Source organism: Amphiprion ocellaris, chromosome 9 (genome assembly GCF_022539595.1).
Source record: "Amphiprion ocellaris isolate individual 3 ecotype Okinawa chromosome 9, ASM2253959v1, whole genome shotgun sequence".
Lineage (NCBI taxonomy): Eukaryota > Metazoa > Chordata > Actinopteri > Pomacentridae > Amphiprion > Amphiprion ocellaris.
Genome location: NC_072774.1, coordinates 34,041,237 through 34,063,476, shown reverse-complemented (window position 1 = coordinate 34,063,476; position 22,240 = coordinate 34,041,237). Strand labels below are relative to the sequence as shown.

Here is a 22,240-nt window from a genome sequence, read left to right as displayed (position 1 = left end):
GTTTCAATTCACTGAGCTGCCATCCCATGAAAGAAATCTAACACATGGGGCACCTATGCATTATGTAGTAGATGTCCATGTATCTCCTAATCAACATTACTACATCAGCAGGATATTTAGTGTCACACACAGTACGTACGTAGTTACATGCTGTTCAGTGTGAATATAGGCTAGTTGTACAGTATATATGAGGTATTGATCTTCACCGCTTTGTGGATTTGAGTGCAGCCTCTTAATGGGAGATAACAGCACCAAAGGCTGCACCAGCAAACAGTTTGGTAGACAAGTTTCAACAAAATAGATTCTGTCAATGGACTCTACAATTTTGATTAAATAAGGAGGATGAGTGACAGCAGCTTTCTCAACATCTGTGCTTCCATTCACTATTTTAGATGCATGAGATTTATTATAAGCTATACTGATGTATGCAGAACAAATAAAAAATATATGTCCACATATATACAGTTGAAACCAGAAGTTTACATACACTGTATAAAAAGACACCTTTTTTTCCACTGACATTAAATCAGACTAAACTTTTCCTGTTTTAGATCAGTCAGGATTACCAAAATTATTATTATATCATTCACTGTATCTCTCAATATTATTAATAATGAGAGCGAGAATTTTTAGGACAGTTTTTTACTATTTTCTTCAAAGTCAGACAGTTACACATATTTCCTTAGTATTTGGTGGCCTTTTAAACTGTGTGACTTGAGTCAAATGTTTTGGGGATCCTTCCACGAGCTTCCTCTGGACAGAACTGGTGTAACTGAGTCAGGTTTGTAGACCACCTTGCTCATACACACATTTTCAGTTCTGCTCACAAATTTTCTATGAGATTGAGATCAGGGCTTTGTGACTTTATTGTCCATAAGCCACTTTGTAACTATTTTGGCGGTCTGCTTCAGGTCATTGTTCATTTATAAGACCCATTACACCCAAGCTTTAACTTCCTGGCTGATGTCTTGAGATGTTGCTTCAATATTTTCACATAATGTTCTTTCCTCACGATGCCATTTATTTTGTGAAGTGCACCAGTCCCTCGTGCAGCAGAATACTTCCACACCATGATGCTGCCACCCCTGTGCTTCACAGTTGGGATGGTGTACTCAGGCTTTCTACCTCCCCCTTTTTCCTCCAGATGTGACGATGGTGATTATGGCCAAACAGTTCAATTTTAGTTTCTTCAGACCAGAGGACATGTCTCAGCCCGTGTTGGTACAGGACTCATTTCACTGTGGATAATAACACTCTTACCAGCTTCAGGCAGCATCTTTACAAGGTCTTTTGCTTTTGTTCTGGGGTTGATACGCACATTTCCCACCAAAACACGATCATCTCTGGGTCACAGAACCCTGAGCGGTATGATGGCTGGACATTCCCATGGCGTATAACTGTTTGAACAGATGAACATGAACCTTCAGTCATCTTGACTTTGTATCCAAGGATGAACCAGACTTTTGGAGGTCCACAGTTGTCTTCTATCTTGGCTGATTTTTTAAAAACGTTTCCGTGATGTCACACAAAGAAGCAGTGTGTTTGAGGTGTGTCTCCAATTAGCACAAATGTTGTCAATTAACCTATCAAAAGCCTTCAAAGCCATGACATCATCATTATCTGGGCCTTCCCAAGTACCTTGAAGGCATAGTAACGTTAGTGTATGTAAACTTCTGACTTTGAAGAAAGTAATAAAAATTCTCTCACTCTTCTGACATTTAGCAAATAGAAATAACTTTGGTGATCCTAACCTAAAACAGGAAAAGTTTAGTCTGATTTAATGTCTGACAGTAAGAAGAAAAGATGTCTTTTAATAGTGTGTGTAAACTTCTGGTTTCAACTAAAAACACACGATATGTAGGCTGTAGTATATGTAGATGCTTCCATCTGTGTCCTGAAATGATAAATGTCACTGGCAAACCACACCATCTGATGCATGTTCAACACATTATGTTTATTTTCATTTACAATGATGCTTTTATAAAATATCTGATGCAGAAACATCAACAGAAACGTAGAAATGATGCCATACACACATAACCCATAAATACATATTAACACACTTTAGAAAAGTACACATTATCCTTTAGAGCCTTTGGTCTGCAACATACGCCAGGTGTAGACAACAAACATCCGCAGAGGAAGAGTTCTCTGTGCACCATTGCAGCCCTATCATGTTTCACATCAGCACAGAATCAACGGTGCACACGTGATGCCATTTGCCTTCGTTAAGAAAGACGAGGACCACAAAAAAAAAGAGAAACAACATTGTCATCCCCTATGTGGCAGGAATTTCAGAGAAACTCAGGAGGATCTTTAACACCCACCAGATCCCAGTACACTTCAAGCCCAGCAACACTCTGAGGCAAAAGCTGGTCCATCCCAAGGACAAAATTCCAAGGGAGAAACAGAGCAATGTGGTGTACGCAGTGCAGTGCAATGAGGAATGCTCTGACCTGTACATTGGAGAGACTAAGCAGCCATTACACAAGCGCATGGCACAACACAGGAGGGCCACGACCACAGGCCAGGACTCAGCAGTCCACCTCCACCTCAAGGAGAAGGGGCACTCCTTTGATGACCACAAGGTGCGCATTCTAGCCAGAGAGGACAGATGGTTTGAGAGAGGGGTAAAAGAAGCCATTCATGTCAAACTAGAACGGCCATCTTTGAACAGAGGAGGGGGCCTCAGACACCACTTGTCTCCCACTTACAACGCCGTTCTTAGAGCCCTCCCAAGGAGGTGCAGCCATCTGTCCCACTTGCAGTCAGGTGACCCCCAACCACCCTCCTAGAGGGCTGGGAGGGGTAACGACCGCCCATCAAAGGCTAACGACTCACATTAACACCTAACGAGTCTGTTGGTTTCGGGTCTTTGTCCACTTGTTTTTGCCACCACCCTCCTGGTGGATAAATATCTGGTACTCCCCACCAGGCTTTCAGAACTGAAGAAGCCTCTTGGATGAGAGGTGAAACGTTTTCGACTCACATGAGGTTAGTCCAGTTGCCATAACTTATGCTTGCTTCAGATTTGCCTTCTCCCATTATCAGAGAATGTTTCGCATTGTTGAGAGATTTTACAACCCTGTGTGATCCTGACGGTCGTCCGTTTTCAGAATGCCAAAAACATTTTGCATAAGATAAAGATAGAATGGAAGGCAAAACAAATCGAACCAAGCACCAGGCACTGTAGAGCGAGGCACTTGAGCACCTAACACCTCTGGTTTGGCACCATGACGTCTGGCACATGAGGGTGGCGTTGCACTTTGAACTGCGTGCGTGTGTGTGTGTGTGTGTGTGTGTGTGTGTGTGTGTGTGTGTGTGTGTGCGTGCGTGCGTGCACGCATTAGAGAGAGAAAGCCCTGCGCAGGAAAACTCTCACAGCCGCCGATCTACTTACTATCTGTTGTGCCTCTGAAAACTAGCTAGGCAAGTGACTTACATTCATTCTCCATATATTTACACGTCCGTCGTATGAAGTACGTACTCTTGTAATTCCAGAGTTATCTTTGAGCAGCTCTCTCACTGAGGCTTCATAGAAAAGTCTGTACTTGTTGATCTTGGTGATCCACTTACAGTTTCAGTCTGTCGAGAAATAAAAAAGTACTCCATTGTTCCATGAGTTTTATTCTTTTCCACCATGCAGCACTTATCTTGGCTTTCATGAGGTTAGTGGCGTGATCCTGGGCAGGCAGATGGGAGCGAGAGCTGCTATGATGTGGAGGAGTCTGGCTGGCTGAGGTCCTTCTTCCTCTTCTTCTTCTTCTTCTTGCCTCTGCAGGGCTTGCACACACAGCACAGGATGAAGGGCGACGCCAGCAGGAGCAGAGGAGACGTCACCAACACAATGATGCTGACCCCCACCAGGATGCCCACCACCTGAATGACAACATTTCAACATGTTTAAAGCTGCACCGATCCATACTTTCATATCAACACTGGCTTAAACAACAGTGTGCAAATTCTGACTACAGAGCATCTTTCTGCTCATGGTTTTTTCTTTGATGAAACAGTTGTGATATAAACCCTCCAAACATCACCCACTCTACATTCAACAGTAAACATACAAATGCTGCAACTAGCTGGTGAACAATGCAGAGAATTCAGCACCTAAAGAGACACATACATGTCTCAGGTGCTGAACCAAAATAGAAGTGAATATTTAACTTGCATCCATCAGGCAGACTGAGACATGAGTCCTAATGAACTCTAACGTTGTTCTGTGTCAGTTGGATGTGAAAATGAGCAGCAATGCTTCTTAAAGTGATACAATGTCAGTGTTTACAGCATTTGTTCCTGCTCCCAAAGGTGTTTTTTTACTTTTCATTTTAAATTATTGAAGGAATTAAGTTTGACAAAATATACACACATGAAATTGATCCTTGCATTAACCCCTTGACACCTAAATTTATTTACAATTAAATGAAAATCATTTTTTTGTTGTGTTTTTGCTTTCCAGCTGATGCTAAAATAAGTGGAGATTGTTAATTTATCTATTACACATAGAACATAGATATATAATAATAACAACAGATATATAATAATTAGGTCCCACTCCAACCGGTCCTACAAGAAACCAGTGCTTGCAAAAGGTTCCTCGGTACGTATTGAATATGCACAAACCGGCATTGGGGGAATGGATACGCTCTCAGCCGTCTGAATGAAAGTGGTATGTTGCGAATTCGCGACAATAGGCATCAAGAGGTTAAAATAGTCTTGCTTCATAACGCCAAGGAATGGTGGAGTTATGTGGCGATCGGCGTACGTTTGTCTGTTAGCAACATTACTCAAAAACGGAACAATGGATTTGGATGAAATTTCCAAGGAAGGTCAGAAATGACACAAGGACCAAGTGATTAGATTCTGACAGTGATGCAGCTTATAGTGTGGATCGACGGATTTGTTAAATATTTCTGTATCATTGTGAGATAGCGGCACGGCATCACTGTAACCATGACAACAAGTGAACACTACGTCGGCTGCCTGATGATGATCACATGATTGTGATCCTACTACAAATCCACCGCTGTGGACTTATCAGGACTTATCAGTCAGAAATCATACAAGGAACAATTGATTAAATTGTGGGGGTGTTTCTGAGTCCCATCAATTCCTGCCGCTCGCTACATATTTAGGTCACGTGATTCAGTATCTGTACATAACACACACATGCATAACACACGCCTGTGCTCAGTGCAAGGTCATTTTGTTTGTGGGTACATCTATATTAAATGGACACATTCTATGGTGCCATGATTTCTGTTTTTTTTTTTTTTTTTTCAAGATTTCATCCGTTGGAAATTATACAATGAGCAGCCTTAGCAGAGTACTACGCTCTCTGAGTGCTTTTCTTCTTCTTCTGATATGGGCTGGCATTGCGTTATACCTCAAAAAGTATACACATATGTATAGCTTTCAGCTAAAACTAGTGGCACATGGATCAAATGACACATACATATAAAAGCGACCAAAGTGTTTTGAGCAGCAAAGAATGTCATTGTGGGAAAAGGAATTACTGGCAAGCAGACTGTAAACATTTGAGGGCCTGTAAGGCAAGGGTGTAACCGTGTCTGAGTTGAGCTGTTTGGCAAGAAACAACTGTGCTCTTGTACTCTGACTCTCCAGACACTTGACAAAGTGTACGCACCGAGACGGAATCAGGAAACCTCCTGATCAAGCTAACTTGATACTAATCATGTGATAATGGAATTAGAGCAGGGAAAAGCAGGAACAAAGCAGGTTTGGTGGCCAACTGTAACTGTTTTGTTGAACGGGTGACGTCATTGCAGGGTAGGAATTTGAGATTAGACTTCAGTTTAAAGTCTGATAAAGGAACTCCTGGTCACACTGGTGGAAAATAAACCATAACAGCAAGCTGCACATACTTTACTGTCTTTAAGGGGAACTTTAATACTGAATGTAGCAGATGATAAGCAGAGGGAAGCTAAGTGTTTACCATGTCTGATACTAAACGAGGGTTAAGTTATGCACAAATGTCATTTTTTTTCAGAAATTCTAAATAAAGTGAAACGTGCCACGGAAATCTTACTGCCCAGCATAGATTTGTGTCATTTTACTGGTGGGTGTTTCTATCTAACAGTGGGGTTGGGAAGACGCCCAATTGTGGTGGTGTGATGGCACAGTTACACTAAAATGAAACCCATGCATGCAATAGTCTAGCCCTTATGGATGGGTGGTTCAGCAGGCTAATCCATACAGACAATGACAGCCTCACCACAAGCCTGAAATTAATGCTGTGTGTTTGCTCTGCTGTCTGGAAGTGGCCTCACCTGCGTTCTGTTCCACATAACTGAGGCCCTGGAGTGTCCCAGCTTGTTTCTGCACGGTCCCTTATCATAATGTCTCAGGAAGATATCACCCTGAATTTAAACAAACAAACAAACAAACAAACACACACAAACACACACAAACACACACACACACACACACACACACACACACACACACACACACACACACACACACACACACACACACACACACACACACACACACACACACACACACACACACACACACACACACGTTAGGGGCTGGGTAGTGTATTTATTTTTCAACTTGTGTTCAGCACCATGAATCACATCTGAGAGGACGGTAGCAGCAGAGACTCACATCCAGATTCTGCAGACAGTACCAGCAGAAGGTGTGTTTGCAGCTCTTACACAGCATCTGTGCACAGCCCTGGTTCCTCTCGATGTAGACATCACACATAGGACACTGCTTGATGGGCATGTCGGAGTCACTGTCGGAGCGGGCCCTGGAGAAAGACACATTCGGAATGCCATTAATGGGAGCATGCTGGAGTATGAAGCCAGGAAGGCCTCAGGAGCTTCCAGGCAATGTGTGACATCTTTATTTAGCCGCAGTGTGAAGGGTCAGCACTCACGTTGAACTGGGTTAATTATTTTGGGAACTAAAGGTATGAGAGTAGTATTCTCCAAGTACAATGCAAGGCTCTATCTACTACTGACCTTAAAGTCATGCCAATACTGCTATGAAGTGACATCCTACGCTCAAAAACTAATTAGACAAGGCTGATTAAAATGATTTTAGTCTCACCGTCTTTAAACATTTACATTTTTGGTAGGCATAACAAGCTGTTAAGGCTAAGGGTTGGGGTTAGTTGGCTATTTGCACATTAACACAAGCAGTTGGAGTCATATTTCGGGTCACTGGATGAATGTAGGTCCAATATTCACTCTCCTTTTAGCTCTGTGTGGGTCACCTATAAAGTAAATATGTGACACTGTGGCCAGCATCTCTGCCTGTGAGCTGGGCTGGTAGTGTGTAATAGGTGGATATGAGCTTCCTTGCTGAAAGCAGGTTGCACCTGGTAACTACTATGAGAGAGCTGCGAGACTAAGCTAAAACGGTAAATATCTGAGCCTCAGAATTTAGGCGTTGCACAAAACAATAAGACGAAATGTGGAAGTGAAGAGTCAGATGATGAACCTTTCATATTTCATATATTTAGTAGTATTTTCAGCAACCTCTCATATGTTTCTATTGATTAAAGCAGCTTTAAACTTGACCTCCTTTTGCTGTGTGGTAGTGTGGAGCTAGCCTGGTAGCAGATCTATAAAACACTGGCCACAGCTACCAATTTAGTAGCCATTACTGTAGATCTGTGCCCACTGAAGGCTGTTTCCCTGAGCCAATCAAAACTTTGAAAGCACAACCTCTGTCACCACCTGCCATTGAATAAGCCAAAAAAGTAGCACAACAATGGAGACAAGAAACTCAACAAGCCCATGCAGATTGTTGTACACTGGCATTCTTAGATCAGGATATTCTTATTTGCTAACATGAAAAATAAGAAGTTATGTGGTCATGACGACTGCTTGTCATAGAAAATAGCATCGTCTAGGTGCAACTTGCTACTGCAAAATACAAACTTGAACACAGTGTCAGAGTAAAAACAACTAAGAGAAAGTGAAATGGCCATTCAAAGCAAATATGGGGCGACCTTTGAAAGAACAAATGGAGCATTATGCAGGGAAATGAAAGTTACAGAACATAGTGAGCTTTAAATGTATAAATAAACTGAACATTTAGACAATGAGCTTTCTGATGCAGGGTGAACTGTGTCTGAAGACTTTAGACAACAGCATTTTATAAAGTCGTGGTTAAACTGTTGTTGGAAAAACGTGACCAAACAGATCTGCTGGTTGAGGCAAATGTATATCATGCTCTTAAAAATACAAATCAAAAGCTACATTTTCCTCACCCACTGCTCCATCCCTCACAGCACACTGCAGAGACCACTGCTTCACTGCAGTGATCAGGCTCCTGCTGTACAGTGAACTAACTGGCTTGGTGCCCATCCTCCTCCTCCCTTTGGCACTGAGACAATGGAATTCCAATATAACTCAGTGGCTCCCCAATGACATCAGTCAGTCTGGCAGCACCACAGCTCAGAGCAGCACAGTAATGTAGCTGTACAACAGGGACTACACAGAGGGCACTGCTGAGGAATACTAAACTATTAATCCTGAAATAATGTTTTTATTCAGCACACGGTCTCTACTGAGGGATGAGGAGCCACACATCACTTAAACAATCCATTCAATGTGCTGTAAATATCCTCACCCAATAACTGTCAGGTCTTTTTGGAAATGGAGGGATGGGACTTTCCTGCACAGCATATGTTTAAAAAAAAGATAAACATGTATTTGTTTACAGCAACCCCTCCGTGTCCTAATCTAATCTTTAGCACAGTATCAGTTTCATGGTGCCGCTCTGTGGCTGCAGGCAGAGTGCAGCTGAGCAAACTGCCAGCTCACTGACCTGCTTTCATGAGAGGGTGAGGACATGATTGGCTGGCGCTCGGGGCAGGCGTGGCCGTCCTGCCATGGTCCTCTGCAGCCCGAGCAGAAGACGGTGTGACAGGTCGGGCAGGGCACGGCGGCGGGTTGGCCCTCGGTGCTGGGATGCACACTGCACACCGCCTGGCATTCAAGCACCGGGCACCAGGCTTTACCGGGGTCCAGCTTCACCTCTGTGGAGCAACAAAGAGGGGATGTGATTGGAGATTTATTGTATAGTATTAAGAAACAAAGTAGAAGACAATTAAACTGGTTTCCTATCCGTATCACCACCATCCCCGCAGATGAAGAAAACAGATAATAAAACTCAGACTACTGATAAAAACCATGCCAGCAGCTCAGTGAGTTCCTGTTTATTGCTCATACTGATATTGTAATGTTAGGCTGGTAACGTTTATCATGTTCCTCATTAGCTCGTGAGCATTTGCTTCTAAACAAACACATAAGCCACAGCATTACTGCATGACTAGAAACATCTAACAAATTCATTCTTCTCCTTTATAATTTCGTATCTTACAATGCAAACAATTTTCTGAAAGGGTTTATAAGGCTTCTAAAGAATACGACTTATTATGTCAAAGTAAAAAATAAATTAAAATGTAATCTGAAGTGTCAACCAAACAGAAAAAACAGCCACCGAAAGTTGACTCAGACCCTTTACCAGCTCATACTTTCATTGTGAATCATAACTGAAGGGAAACACTGTTGCAATACAGTCTGTACTTTGCACTTCTTTATACTTCCAATAATACGAGTCTTATGATTTATGGCTACAGTAAACAACAACTATTATTGGCTTCACAGCGTATTGTTACTGTGCAACTGGTAAAGACCAATATAGCTGCAAGGCAAACTAACCTCAGTTTGCAATTTATAAATGTCAACAGAAAGCTATTTCCACATTCTTTCAAGTCGCAGGCCTCGAGTGCAGCGCAGAGACACTATTAGGCTACACAAAAATTTCTGCAATTTATGGTGCAATCAGTTACATAGTGGTCACATGATTTATTTGCACTGAAAATGTCATTACTTCAGATTTATCAAAACGGTAACATTGCAGTGTTTGTTGTTCTGATTATTCTTATATGCTGCCAGTTATCTTTAGTTCAACTGAAGATAATAAAGGCAGAGTTCCAGTAACCTCTGGGGTAAGACTGGACCAGAACAGAAAAAGGGAGAGAAGGCCCCACAATATCCCAGGCATGTGAAGCTCAACACTCAGTGGGGCTGCTGGTGTGACCTGAAATAGCCCGCTGCCTGCCATCAGCCATCAGTATGCTAATGCAACAGTACCTACCTCTCTCAAACTTCAGACGCTCATACAGCTCAGCCTGATCTGCTGCAGCCAAGCCAGCTATCTGCAATCACAGAGCAAAGAGTGGAGCTTTAGTCGCGCTTCATTTGCTCAGAGCTTTGATGATAGAGAGGTCACTGGCAGTATTCAACTTCATGCAGCTTATGCTGAAGTTTGCAAAACAGGGCATGTTTTTCAAGACACAAAAATACCGGGCGGTCAAAATGAAAGTGAGGCTGTTTTGTGTTGTTGCTGAGAAGACAATGCTTCCGATCATCTAGGCCAGGGGTGGAAAACTCATTTTAGCTCAGGGGCCACATACAGCCCAAGTTGATCTCAAGTGGGCCGGACGAGTAAAACCACAGCATGATAACCGATAAATAACCACCATTCCAAATATTTCCCTTTGTTTTAGTGCAAAATTAATCTTTTTACAAAACATTATGACATTGAAATGTCTTAGGAAAAATAAGTGAAATTTTATCATTCTTGTGGCTCAATTTATCATTTGTGTATTAAAATGTACAGATCACAGTGTATCTACAAAGACACTAAACTGCACAGCTGCATTTAGCTGCATATTTTCTAACACACCTCAACAGTTAGTGAATAGACACTGAGTGAAAAAAAATGTACTGATTTTAATATCTTTGACATAAAAAGACTGCAAAATTTGATTGGAATTTAATGTGATTTGTAGTAAAAATCATTTTTTAGGACTAAACACAGACTAAATCAAGTATTACAGCTAGCACTGCATGTTTTTAACTTTGTGTTTGTCTAATGCCTGCCTATCTTCACTACTGGCAAACAATTCTAATTCAGACTGAAGGACAACAAATTCTAGTTAAGAGGTTCCTCTTGCAGTAAGTGTCTTAATCAAGATGCCTTCAGACGAGAAAAAGATTAGAGAAGAATTTCCATTTCTTTTACAGTCAGCAGTTTAAGCTTCTTCATTGCAGTGTTTACTGTGCGGCATCACTTTACTGCACTTTACTTTCCTCAGACACAGCATTTACACAACTCTTAATCCAGCCCACACAACTGTAAAATCACAAGGGTGAAAATCCCACTTCATGTTTCTGCAGAAGTACGGTAGCAGCACTCAGGGCTGCAAACTAACCAGTAAAACCAGCTATTTTAAAATGCTAGGAATGTTTTACAGCAAAAGTCAGACACGTTTGCCGTTTCCTGCACATCTGCACATCAACATGGCATCTGCATTTTACCTCATCTAGAACTCCTTGCTGTTTTTGGGTTCCCTCATGACCTACATATCACTGGTTGTAAAGAGGGCATACCTCAGAGTCCAGCAGCACTCCAGTCTTTTGGCAGGTCATATCTGGGCAGGTGATGGGTGCACCCCCACCCTCCATTATGGCTAGCTGAACATACTGCTGCAAACACTGGACAGGGAAGAACAAGATGGCAGCATTAGACTTTCATGGAACAATGAGAACTGTACCACAATGCATCATAAGTAAATATGGCCTTGGCAAGCAGCAGTTTATCTTTACTGTCTATCCAGGGTGAAAAATAATAAACAACACATTCAAACAGGACAAGAGTAAAGTGCAAAGCGAGGAAAGGGAAAACGAGCTGTTGTGAAAACAGGGCAATCTACAAGTCACATAAACACAAGTTGCTTATCAGCGCTCACACGTCAAAAGTCATATGTTGCTACAACCATGAAATCTGAAAACGTAGGAGGAACTAAGCAAACATTGCGCAAAGCCAGACAGTTTTGAGGAACAGAAAATCCAACCATTTAAATATCGCTTTTCTGTGGAAGAACAAAAACAAATCTCTGGCAAAAGTCTGGAATGTGCAAACGTGCTCATCAGCTGTGTTCTCATGCAGCAAGCTGAAATGACCACATCAAAACACAAGCAATGGAGTGTTCTCTTGAACCGCACCGGAGGAGATGTTTCAGATTCATACAATTTAGATAAGCAGGGTTTACGATATCCATGTCCCTCACTGCTCTTCTGTGTATGTGTGCTTTATCCGTGTGACCTTGTGTGCCCAGCGCTGACAACTTAGCTAGCTTGGACAGAGATTAACACCTGCCTCTATCTGGAATCCACTCAGTTTTGATATGCCAGGCAGGAACGCATTGGATGAGCAGAGTGCAGCAGCCAGCAGACCTCTGTACTCCTGTTATAAATGATACAGCTGTGGATTCTAAAGATAGCACTTCTGTTCTCATAAAAGGACTGAAATTGAAACTCAGGTCATGTTTGTCAGTTGTTAAGAAACTGTCAACAGCAATGATAAATCACAAAAAAATTCCAAGGACAACTCAAAGAGACTAGGTGTGAGAGAAAGTCTCTCCTGTGTTGAAACCACTTTGTTTCACTCAAATGGAAATAAGCAAGCCTTGCCCAGGATCTATTTTAAGATCTTAAAGTGGGAAGCAGTGCCACAATAAAAGAGACCATCCCATTCCAAGTAATTTAAGCATTGGACATTTGTCTAAATTACCCGAATTGAAAGGTCTGGTGTTAGATCACTTTTGTGAAATCTTTGCTGCCTACACAAAATGACTAAAAGCTTGAGCAATACAAGCTGAATGTAGTCTAACAGCCCTATTCTGTTTCAGCACCAGAAATTCATAGGTTTGCCTGCCATAAGAGCTCATGTGCCCTAAACTGCTCAAACAAAACCTGGGTATGAGCGTTACCCAATATAGACAACTTGAATAAACTGGACATCTCTACCTACCGATGTGCAGAAGATGCACTTGCAGCTCTGCAGCTCCTTGGTGGCTGCAGATGGTTGCTCAGTGAGGCACAGCTTGCAGAAGATCTCGGGCCCTGGTTGGGGGTCAGCGGCAGCCTCAGGTGTCTCCGGAGCCGAATCCCTGGCTTCCCGGCTCAGGGTGGGACTCCTGCTGGCCATGATGAGGCGAAGCAGGGAGAGAAGGATGGAGAAATCAGGCTACTCCTAGCCCTTCTGCTGGGGATGGAGAGGAGCTACATCCTCCATGTTCCTAAAAGCAGAAGAAGCACTGATGTATTTGTGTGTCCAGTGAGGGTGTTACTCTGCTTTCCCTTCCCCTTCAGAAAACACTGCACCCGGTTTCTAGAAACTCCTTCTAGCATACCAACTCCCTGCATAATACACAGTGATTGTCTTGCTCCCTCACAGAAGAATTAGTCACTGTTTAAACATGCACTAAGTAAATGTAATTGTGTGTAATAACTGCATAATATTGACTCTTAAACATCATCCTTTGTTGTTTCTCTATTTATGGATGTCATTTTTAAGGCTAGAGTCCAAGGTCTGTGTTTATCAAGCCTACAGCTATTGACCAGCTGTCAGTTATCCTGACTGGACGAATTGACTGTTGATTGTCACGCCATTTTTAAAAACTTGATCAAAATGGTTGCGTGGCTGCAAAAGTTTGAAAAAATGGTCAAGCACATGTCAAAGTAGAACTGAATTCAACCACTTCTGTCTATATGTCAAAGCAAGTTGGCAGGCAGATGAGGAGCAGTGTTTTCTATGGGACAGAATAACTCGTTCTGAAGAAGACTTGTGGTTTTGCAAGTTTGAGGACTTGTTACGTACACGAAAAAGCAAGATGACCATGATTTCAAGACAACACTTACAACATTTATTGGAACATACATAAATATGGACTAATGTGGAAGAATTATACAAACATCTCTTCAACTACAGCATGATGCATAAATTTAAGGTGACTTCCTCTTTGCTTATCAGATTTTATGCACTAGTTACACATTTCGGGACAGAAGGACACAAGTGGATGGATGATAAAAATGTAACCTGGTGGTATAGGAAACCAAAGTTACTAAACCCAAAAATCGTCCCTTTGGTTCAGTCCATACCCAAAAAGCATGAGAAATAACAACAACATAATCTGGGATTTGAGATTAATCCAGTGGATAACAGTGTTTGGACACAGAACAGGGTCACACAGGAAACCGCGGCGTTAAAAGCACACTGTGAAGCCTGAGCAACTGTTGAAATCACACATTATCCCACACACAATGTTCTCTGTTGCTGCAGACTGTTAAAGTTGGCAGGAAACTTTGGAGCGACTCAATCAATACAGCCACCATCACCAGCAGCGCCCTGAATTTTTCACTGAGCGCTCTTTGATAATGTGCTATCGATGAGCGGCGGCATACATGCAGATCACTGACAGGAGTGCTTGTTGAGCGTATGGAGCAGCTCACGTTGCTATTTCTGCACAGTCATAGTCGATCCTCAGGCACTACTTACGGACAGACGAGCTGAGCCGGCTGCAGTCATCATCAGCCTGTCCCGTCCTGCCTGAACATTACCAACCCTGTTTTAGTACATGGGAAAATAACAGCTTTCTTGTCTGCTCACTTTCCTCCATGGAAACTCTGATGTGTAATTAAGAACAGAGCAACGCTTTCATCCCTGGGCAACTTCAAAGTTTAGACGAACTTGAGATTACCTGGGTAACCATTCGTCAACAGATCAGACTGGTACAAGTGTGTTTATCACTAGTGAACACCTTTGCATGATAGCTATGAGGTAGTTTGATAGGCTGCTTGACTCCAAAAATGAACTACACAGAAGTCATAAATGCTTCAGAGTTATCTGATTGAGTGCAACCCAGCAATCAGATTGAAGTTTGAGGACTGGATCGTAATTAGAAAGCTAATTCAGAAGCCCAAACGAGTGAAATTAAGCATACTAACTGTCAATACGAACTCCTTAACAACCAGAATCTTAAAACAAAAGACATCACTTTAAGTACTGATATCAAAACCTCATCCTGGTTGCATTCCCGGCCCCTAAAAAGCCCACATTCAAACTCAAGCCTCCACTGTTGGAGCAATTTGTTAATCAAAACACCCCTGTGTGCTAACGGTTTCTTTTTAGGTGTGGAGCTGACCATTCGGCGATTAGTAGTCCTCGTGGATCAAGGTCTAGGTGGCATTCCAGACACGGGGGGGTAATGGGGGGGGGGGGGGGGGGTCAAAGCATCATTGTTGACCGGAGAGGCAGAAACGGAAAACCAGTTCTGCCTTGTGAAAAGCTGCTGCCACTTTTCTACAGACTATCACTGTGTTGTGGAGAGAGGCAGCTGGGAGTGTGTGCTTGGGGAAGTGTGTAGCAGGATTCATCTGGCATCATTTGTACAGCTGCAGACACTCCCTGTCTGCTGTCTGACTGAGGATCTCCAGCCTAATAGACAGCGTGTGTTATTTAGTGCAAAATGAAGATAGAAAGTTGAAAATCTAAGTCTTGATCTAGTGCAGATCTGCTTAAACACAATAACTGTGGAGGGGATTTAATGTGACAGATGTGATTTAAAGGTAGTTATATTCCCAGCTTGCTATGACATATGCACGTTTATTATCCACTAAAATCGAATCTGTTGCAGTGCATTCAGCCACACGACACATCTGCATCCCCCTCAAGGTTGCACACTCGCATAGGTCAAAATTTAAAATGCGTTCACCTTATGATGGTGATTTCACAAACAGCCTTAATGATGGATGGTCCACAGTGATGCAGAGAAAAGCCACATGACGGTGGGGGACCTACCTTGCCAGTGGACCGCTGGGTGAAGGAGTCCAGATGCACAGCCGCAGTGCTCTGACTGCTAACACAGACTCTATCAACACATGTGTTGATATAGTCTGCTGCTGGAACAAGCTGCTGTCAATGCCTAACGCCGCTGCGACCGCACCGACTGCGCCTTTCTAACACCCGCAGCGGGCCTAAAAAGGAACTAAAAGCATGTCTAAGCGTCCTGCTCGCTGTTGCCTGGCTTGTGTGTGTGTGTGTCCTGGTGTGTGTCGGTTCTGCTTTCTTTTCCATCCAGGAAGCTGGATTTGCTCTCTAATGATCTCCGCTCTCGACTGCTCCTGCTGGCAGTTTCACTCAGTGCTGCTTTCACGGACAGTCGGGAGAATTCATCTTCACCCGGAAGTATCACACAAATACACTACCGTTCAAAAGTTTGGGGTCGTCCAGGCAATTTCACGATTTCCACGAAAACTCCCACTTCCATTCATGTGCTAACATAACTGCACAAGCGTTTCTATTCATCAATGAGCCTTTCAACACCATTAGCTAACACAATATAGCATTAGAACACAGGAGTGATGGTTGCTGGAAATGTTCCTCTGTACCTCTTAGAGATATTCCATCAAAAATCAGCCATTTCCAGCTAGAATAGACATTTACCACATTAACAATGTCTACACGGGATTTCTGATTCATTTAATGTTGTCTACAATTACACAAACATCTTTTCTTTCAAAAATAAGGCCATTTCTAAGTGACCCTAAACTTTAGAACAGTAGTGTCGTATTACATTAACTGTCTACCTCATGATCATTTTTGGTACCATGAATTAGCAATAATTATCTGATGTTTCCAATTATAGTATGGCAAGTTAATACGGGCAGGCTTTATTTTGTATAGTATTCAGAAACAGCTCTGCTCAGACTCTATTACAATGCTGTAATGTGTGGCTTAAATGTCTCCTAAGTGGAAATGTTTGCGTTAGTCAATTAAAAGAGTTGTACAATAGCACCATTTTCTGCCCCTCGTGTTTTTGATTTGGAACACAGAGATAGAGAATTATTTCTTTAAATGCTGATAAAAAAAAATACTCAAGATATTTTTAAAATGCTGCTGACATTTTTAAAATCATTAAAGACTTGATGGTCACTCCAATGTGCACTATATGTTTTCCCTTAGACTTAGTTACAACCAAGTCGGCAACATCAGTATAAATTCTTTGATGCTAGTGTGTTTTCTATTGAGGTCATTTTTGTTTTGATTCTGAAACTGAAGTGTGCCGAGGAAAAGGGTTAAAACACCCCTTTTAAAACATTTACTGGACAGATTATGGCTATGTGTAATATTGTCAGCTCAGGTAAGGAGCATGTCTGGTTTAGGAACTTCGGAGTCTCATCACTGCTTTTTGCAGATGATGCCGTTCTGTTGACTTCATCAATCCTTGACCTTCAGCTCACACTGGGGCAGCCTGCAGCCAAAGGTTCAGTAGCCAGGTTCAGTCAACACATCCTACTCTGAGGCCATGGCTCTCTGACAGAAACTGTTGGGTTGTTTCCTCTGAGTTGGGGATGAGTTGCAGCCTCAAATGAAGGAGTTTAAGTTTGTCAGGATCATGTTCACGAATGATGGGAAAATTTAGGGGAACTGGACACATAAGGATTGGTGCAGCATCAGCAGTAATGCCGGCGTTGCTTTATGACCATGTAAGTGGAAGAAAGAGGATGGATAAATGGAAACTGGGTTTTTCAAACATCGCCAGTTAATAATTTTAAAATCACAGACTCTCTATGTTTTAAACTTGTACTATTTGTACCTAAGTTGGCTGAACCAGTACAACTAGCTTTCTAATATGTGATTAATTGAATTTGTCTGGTGGGTTAAACACCCTGGAGAGATTTTTCTACAATTCCAATGACCAAATTTTTGTTGAATAATAATGTCAACTGGAAACATTCCTTTGAGATTTTGGGCCATATTGACATGATAGCATCACACAGTTGCTGCAGATTTTTCAGCTGCACATCCATGATGTCAATGTGCCGTTCCACCACATCCCAAAGGTGCTACTGTATTGAGATGTGGTGACTGTGTAAGCCTTTGGAGTACAGTGAACCTACTGTCATGTTCTAGAAACTGGTTTGAGATGATCTGAGCTTTGTGACATGGAGCATTATCCTGCCGGAAGTAGCATCAGAAGATGGTCACTGTGGTCATAAAGGGATGGACATGGTTAGCAACAATACTCAGGTAAGCTGTGGTGTTTAAATGATGCTCAGTTGGTGTTAAGGGGCCCAAAGTCAGCCAAGAAAATATCCAACACACCATTACACCACCAGCAGCAGCAGCCTGAACCGTTGATACAAGGCAGGATGGTTCCATGCTTTCATGCTGTTTATGTTCTGACCATCTGAATGTTGCAGCTGAAATGGAGACTCATCAGACCAGCAACGTTTTTTCAGTCTTCTATTGAAAAGAATTGGCTATTGTGGTGAACTTGTAATAACTGGTGGATGATAACCGCTGCAGTGTATCAGGCCAGGATACTTAATATTTTAATGTCTTTGAAGAACCAGGCCAAAGTTGATCTTTATAAGTTTTATTGTCCCATCCTTTCTTGGACTGTATCTGTGTCTATATCTGTGTCTGTCTATGCCTGTGGTTTCTGAAACACATACAGAGAACAAAGGAAAATAAATGTACATGTCACATGTATTGTCTGTGCTAAGCTAACAGCAAATGCTACCATGTTAACCATGAAACTATAAATAGTGCCTCTAGAAATCTAAATATGCACATAAACAACTTAAAGTAGCCTAACTATTCACATCATGAAAATACTTACATGCTAATGCACGCAGACATTCATTTTGTGGTTTGAAGAGACAACTTGAACTTCCACTTAGCTCAGTGTAACGTGGGCCTTAAACTTAGGTGGCCAAAAACGTGCCTAATTAAAACTACATAATATTAACAAACCCGCCACTAGAGGGCGCCAAAGCCACACAAACTAAAACAACCTGGCCTTTTTGACATCTATTGTCCATTTTTGGTGAGCTTGTGTGAATTGTAGACTCAGTTTCCTGTTCTTAGCTTACAGGAACCCGATGTGATCTTCTGCTGCTGTAGTCCATCTTCTTCATGGCTGGACGTGCTGTGGTTCAGAGATGGTATTCTGCATTCCTTGGTTGTAACCAGTGGTTATTTGAGTTACTGTCACCTTTCTATCATCTCCAACCAGTCTGCCCGTTCTCCTCTGACCTCTCACATTAACAAGGCCTTTTCATCCACACGGCTGGCACTGATTGGATATTTTCTCTTTTTCAGACCATTCTCTGTAAACCCTAGAGATGGTTGATGGTGAAAATCCCAGTAGATCAGCAGTTTCTGAAATACTCAGACCAGCTACATTCAAAGTCACTTAAATCCCCTTTCTTCCCCATTCTGATGCTCAGTTTGAACTTCAGTAAGTTGTCTTGACCAGTCTGCATGCCTAAATACATTGAGTTGCGGCCATTTGATTGGTTGATTAGCTATTTGTGTTAACAAGCAATTGAACAGGTGCACCTAGTAAAGGGACCAGTGAGTGTACATAAGCATCCCACACTTAAATATAAGTACACACACTTTATTGTTTAAATGAGAGTGATGTGCATTAGTTTGAACAAAAAAATATAAACACTTTTGTCACGTTATGGAAAAGTATAAGAGAAGGACTTTTGAGGGCCATGGGGTGAGGAGCCAATCATGGACATCAATAATTTTAAATACTAGAGCCTAGATTTTTGACAAATTGTATATGCCATTATCAAATACAACAACATAAAAATTAACCAGCAGTGAAAAAAACTATCATGTGTCTAAAAGTCTAACTAAGCTGACTTTATGTGAAACTATGTTTTGCTATATAAACTTGCTGTAGCACTAGCTAGCTAGCTTGAATTGTTAGCTAGTGTTAGCTGAGCATCGCTGTTCTATATAATAACAAAGTGGGAGTTTGTTAGAATGCAATTAGGTTACTTTCAAAATGTGTGTTTTTTTTTTACATGTGATATTGATATTCGATACATGTACATATATTAAAATAAAACAGACATTGTTCTTAAGGGGGCGGCTCACTCCGGTTGACCGTAAATTACAACAGAACTCCTATCTATGTCCCATACATAATGCTGCAGTGTTTATATATTCCACTGAGGACGTTCAGCTCTCACGCACTAAGTAAAGACAACTGATTTTTTACACCATCTTAAATCCATGTTCTAATGTGAGTCTCCTCCACAATGAGGAGATTCACATCCTCATTGTGGAGGGCTTCCTGCTTTACACCTACAGGCCTTTGATCGACGTGCTAAACCAACATTACTTTATTTCCATCCCATATGAACAATGCAAAAAGAGGAGGTGATCTAGGAACTACACGGTGCCAGACGCCCCCGGCCTGCTCGATGGCCACGTCTAGCCCATGTACCTGCAACACAACAACAGCAGATTTGCAAAGTTCAAAGAGGACATTGTCAGCAGCAGTCTCTGATAATCCATACAGGGGTGGTGGTGCCAGGAGGTCTCAGGCTGGAGTTGGTTACTATGGTGATGGCGACGCTCTCTGAGAATAGCAACCAGCAGAAACAAACAGGTGTGAGTGAAATGAGGTAGTTGTTATGAGGTTGTTTCATTGATTCAAGTGGCTGGTACCTTGTTTGCAGTTATTACACTTGTGTATATTTAGAATAGCTCAGGTTTACCATAGTTTAACCATGTGCAATAATCCAAGTTATTATTATTTTCTATATTAATTGTTTGTACTTTAAGGTGGACAAGGAGCCTACAACCTACTACCATGTTGTAGCACATCGATTTAATTTCAAATAGCAGTCATTCTTATAATAATCTCCAATCGTACGTCATCCAGTTACATCCAGTTGATGAGGCATCCTTGGTTTTCATAGAACCCCCAATCTGAGTGTTCTACATCAGTGCAAGTGGCTGCTTCTTTTTGATTTGATAATCAAAGAGGTTAGCTGATATGGTAATTTAGGATGTATTTTTTTTTTATTATTTCTATTTTTGATCAGGATTTTTTTCTGCTCTCCCAGCAGGTGCCCACATGCCTAACTCCACATTTTGGGAACAAAATGACTCCATAAATTCACTAGAATGTAGAATCAAAAGGCTCGAAAATCAACAGTTTTTTGGAGAACAATCCCCAGACACCATGGTTCAGTTTGGTCTTCTGACTTAGGATGTGTTGCTTGGAGGTTGACCAGTGTCATGAACAAGCATACTTATTCGCTAATGAGCATGATTACTGTCTTACTGACAAAAAAAAAAAACTTCTAAAGTTTTGAACTTGACTGCTGATCTTTGTAAACAAAATTCCCAGGAGTTGAGGATTGGTGAACCCGCCTGCAGTGGGTAATGTCACAGAATACCTACTCATAAAATGCTCTTGGAAGTAATCCACTTCAGTGCTACCATATATTCCTATTTCATTACATTTAGGATAGTAGTTTTACTCCACCACATTTGTCTGGCAGCTGTAGTTACTAGTTACTGTCAAAATATGAATTTTAATCATACAGCAAGCTGTTCAATTATAAGTCAAACCAACTTGTAGATTTCAGAAAGTCAGGAGTCCCACCAAAGACACATTCACCCACTAAATTTGTCAAGTGCATGCCCAAAGATTTAAATAAAATCTCACACAAAGCGTATATTATAGGATGGAAATTCAACATGACATTATTGTATAGTGAAACTTTCTTTGTGTCTTTTTCCTTTACTTATTAATCATCTCACAATGTCTCAGATATATTTTGCGACCCTTCAGAGGGGACTTCCCAAGTTTATGAGGTAAAAATGTAAAAAGTAGTTAAACTGTTGTTCCAACTAAGTAGCTGCACGAGTGGAATGCTGCCTATCGAACAATGTAATTCATGATAACCAATCACAGAGGCCTTGTATTGTTTGCATAAGCTGTATTATTGATATGTATATGTTGTTAATGGTTTTTAATTCCTCATTTAGGTGCTATGATCATGTTCCTCAGCATTTTTGTCTAAGACACTTCCAGCAAGTAGTGTTTTCACATAGAATACATCATCAGATGCACTTGATCATCATCACCCTTGACTCTTTTAATTCAGTAATAGGTTGGCCTCGAACTACACTGACTAATACGTATGTATATGCATATCCAAAAGCATCAAAAAGACTCTGGCACACTGTGAACACACTTTTATTTGCAACATTTCAGTGTTAGACTTGCATCAGGGAAATGACTTAATACAAACATAAGACATCTTAAATAGGGAGTGGCTGTAACTCCACAAACCAATCAACATAACCCACATATTAGAGAAAGAAGCAAAACACCACTCCACCGAATGACAACTTGACAACTCTCAAAACGTATGTGTGTGTGTGTGTGTGTGTGTGTGTGTGTGTGTGTGTGTGTGTGTGTGGTTATTTTACTTTATAAAAACACATATATATTCACATATATACATATGTTTGTATTTGTCGTACCTAAGTTTTTTATATAGCAATCCACAGCTAAAATGAG

At 41.5% G+C, this 22,240-nt stretch overlaps 1 protein-coding gene across 3 annotated transcripts; it reads right to left on the bottom strand.

The window, feature by feature from the left end:
• Positions 1-1,933: 1,933 nt before the first annotated feature.
• rnf144b (ring finger protein 144B) lies at positions 1,934-18,596 on the bottom strand. 3 transcript variants are annotated; one of them, XM_035948723.2, is made up of 8 exons: positions 18,521-18,596; positions 12,865-13,132; positions 11,442-11,546; positions 10,144-10,204; positions 8,809-9,019; positions 6,634-6,778; positions 6,291-6,380; positions 1,934-3,879 (listed from the first exon to the last, which is right to left on the bottom strand). In XM_035948723.2, the coding sequence occupies exons 2-8, from the start codon at positions 13,039-13,041 to the stop codon at positions 3,712-3,714; spliced, it is 957 nt and encodes a 318-aa protein (XP_035804616.2). In that variant the 5' UTR covers positions 13,042-13,132; positions 18,521-18,596; the 3' UTR covers positions 1,934-3,711. The 3 variants fall into 3 exon arrangements, with proteins under 3 accessions (XP_035804616.2, XP_023127262.2, XP_054869955.1); XM_023271494.3 differs by lacking the exon at positions 18,521-18,596 and adding an exon at positions 15,694-16,141; XM_055013980.1 differs by lacking the exon at positions 18,521-18,596 and adding an exon at positions 14,392-14,735.
• Positions 18,597-22,240: the final 3,644 nt, after the last annotated feature.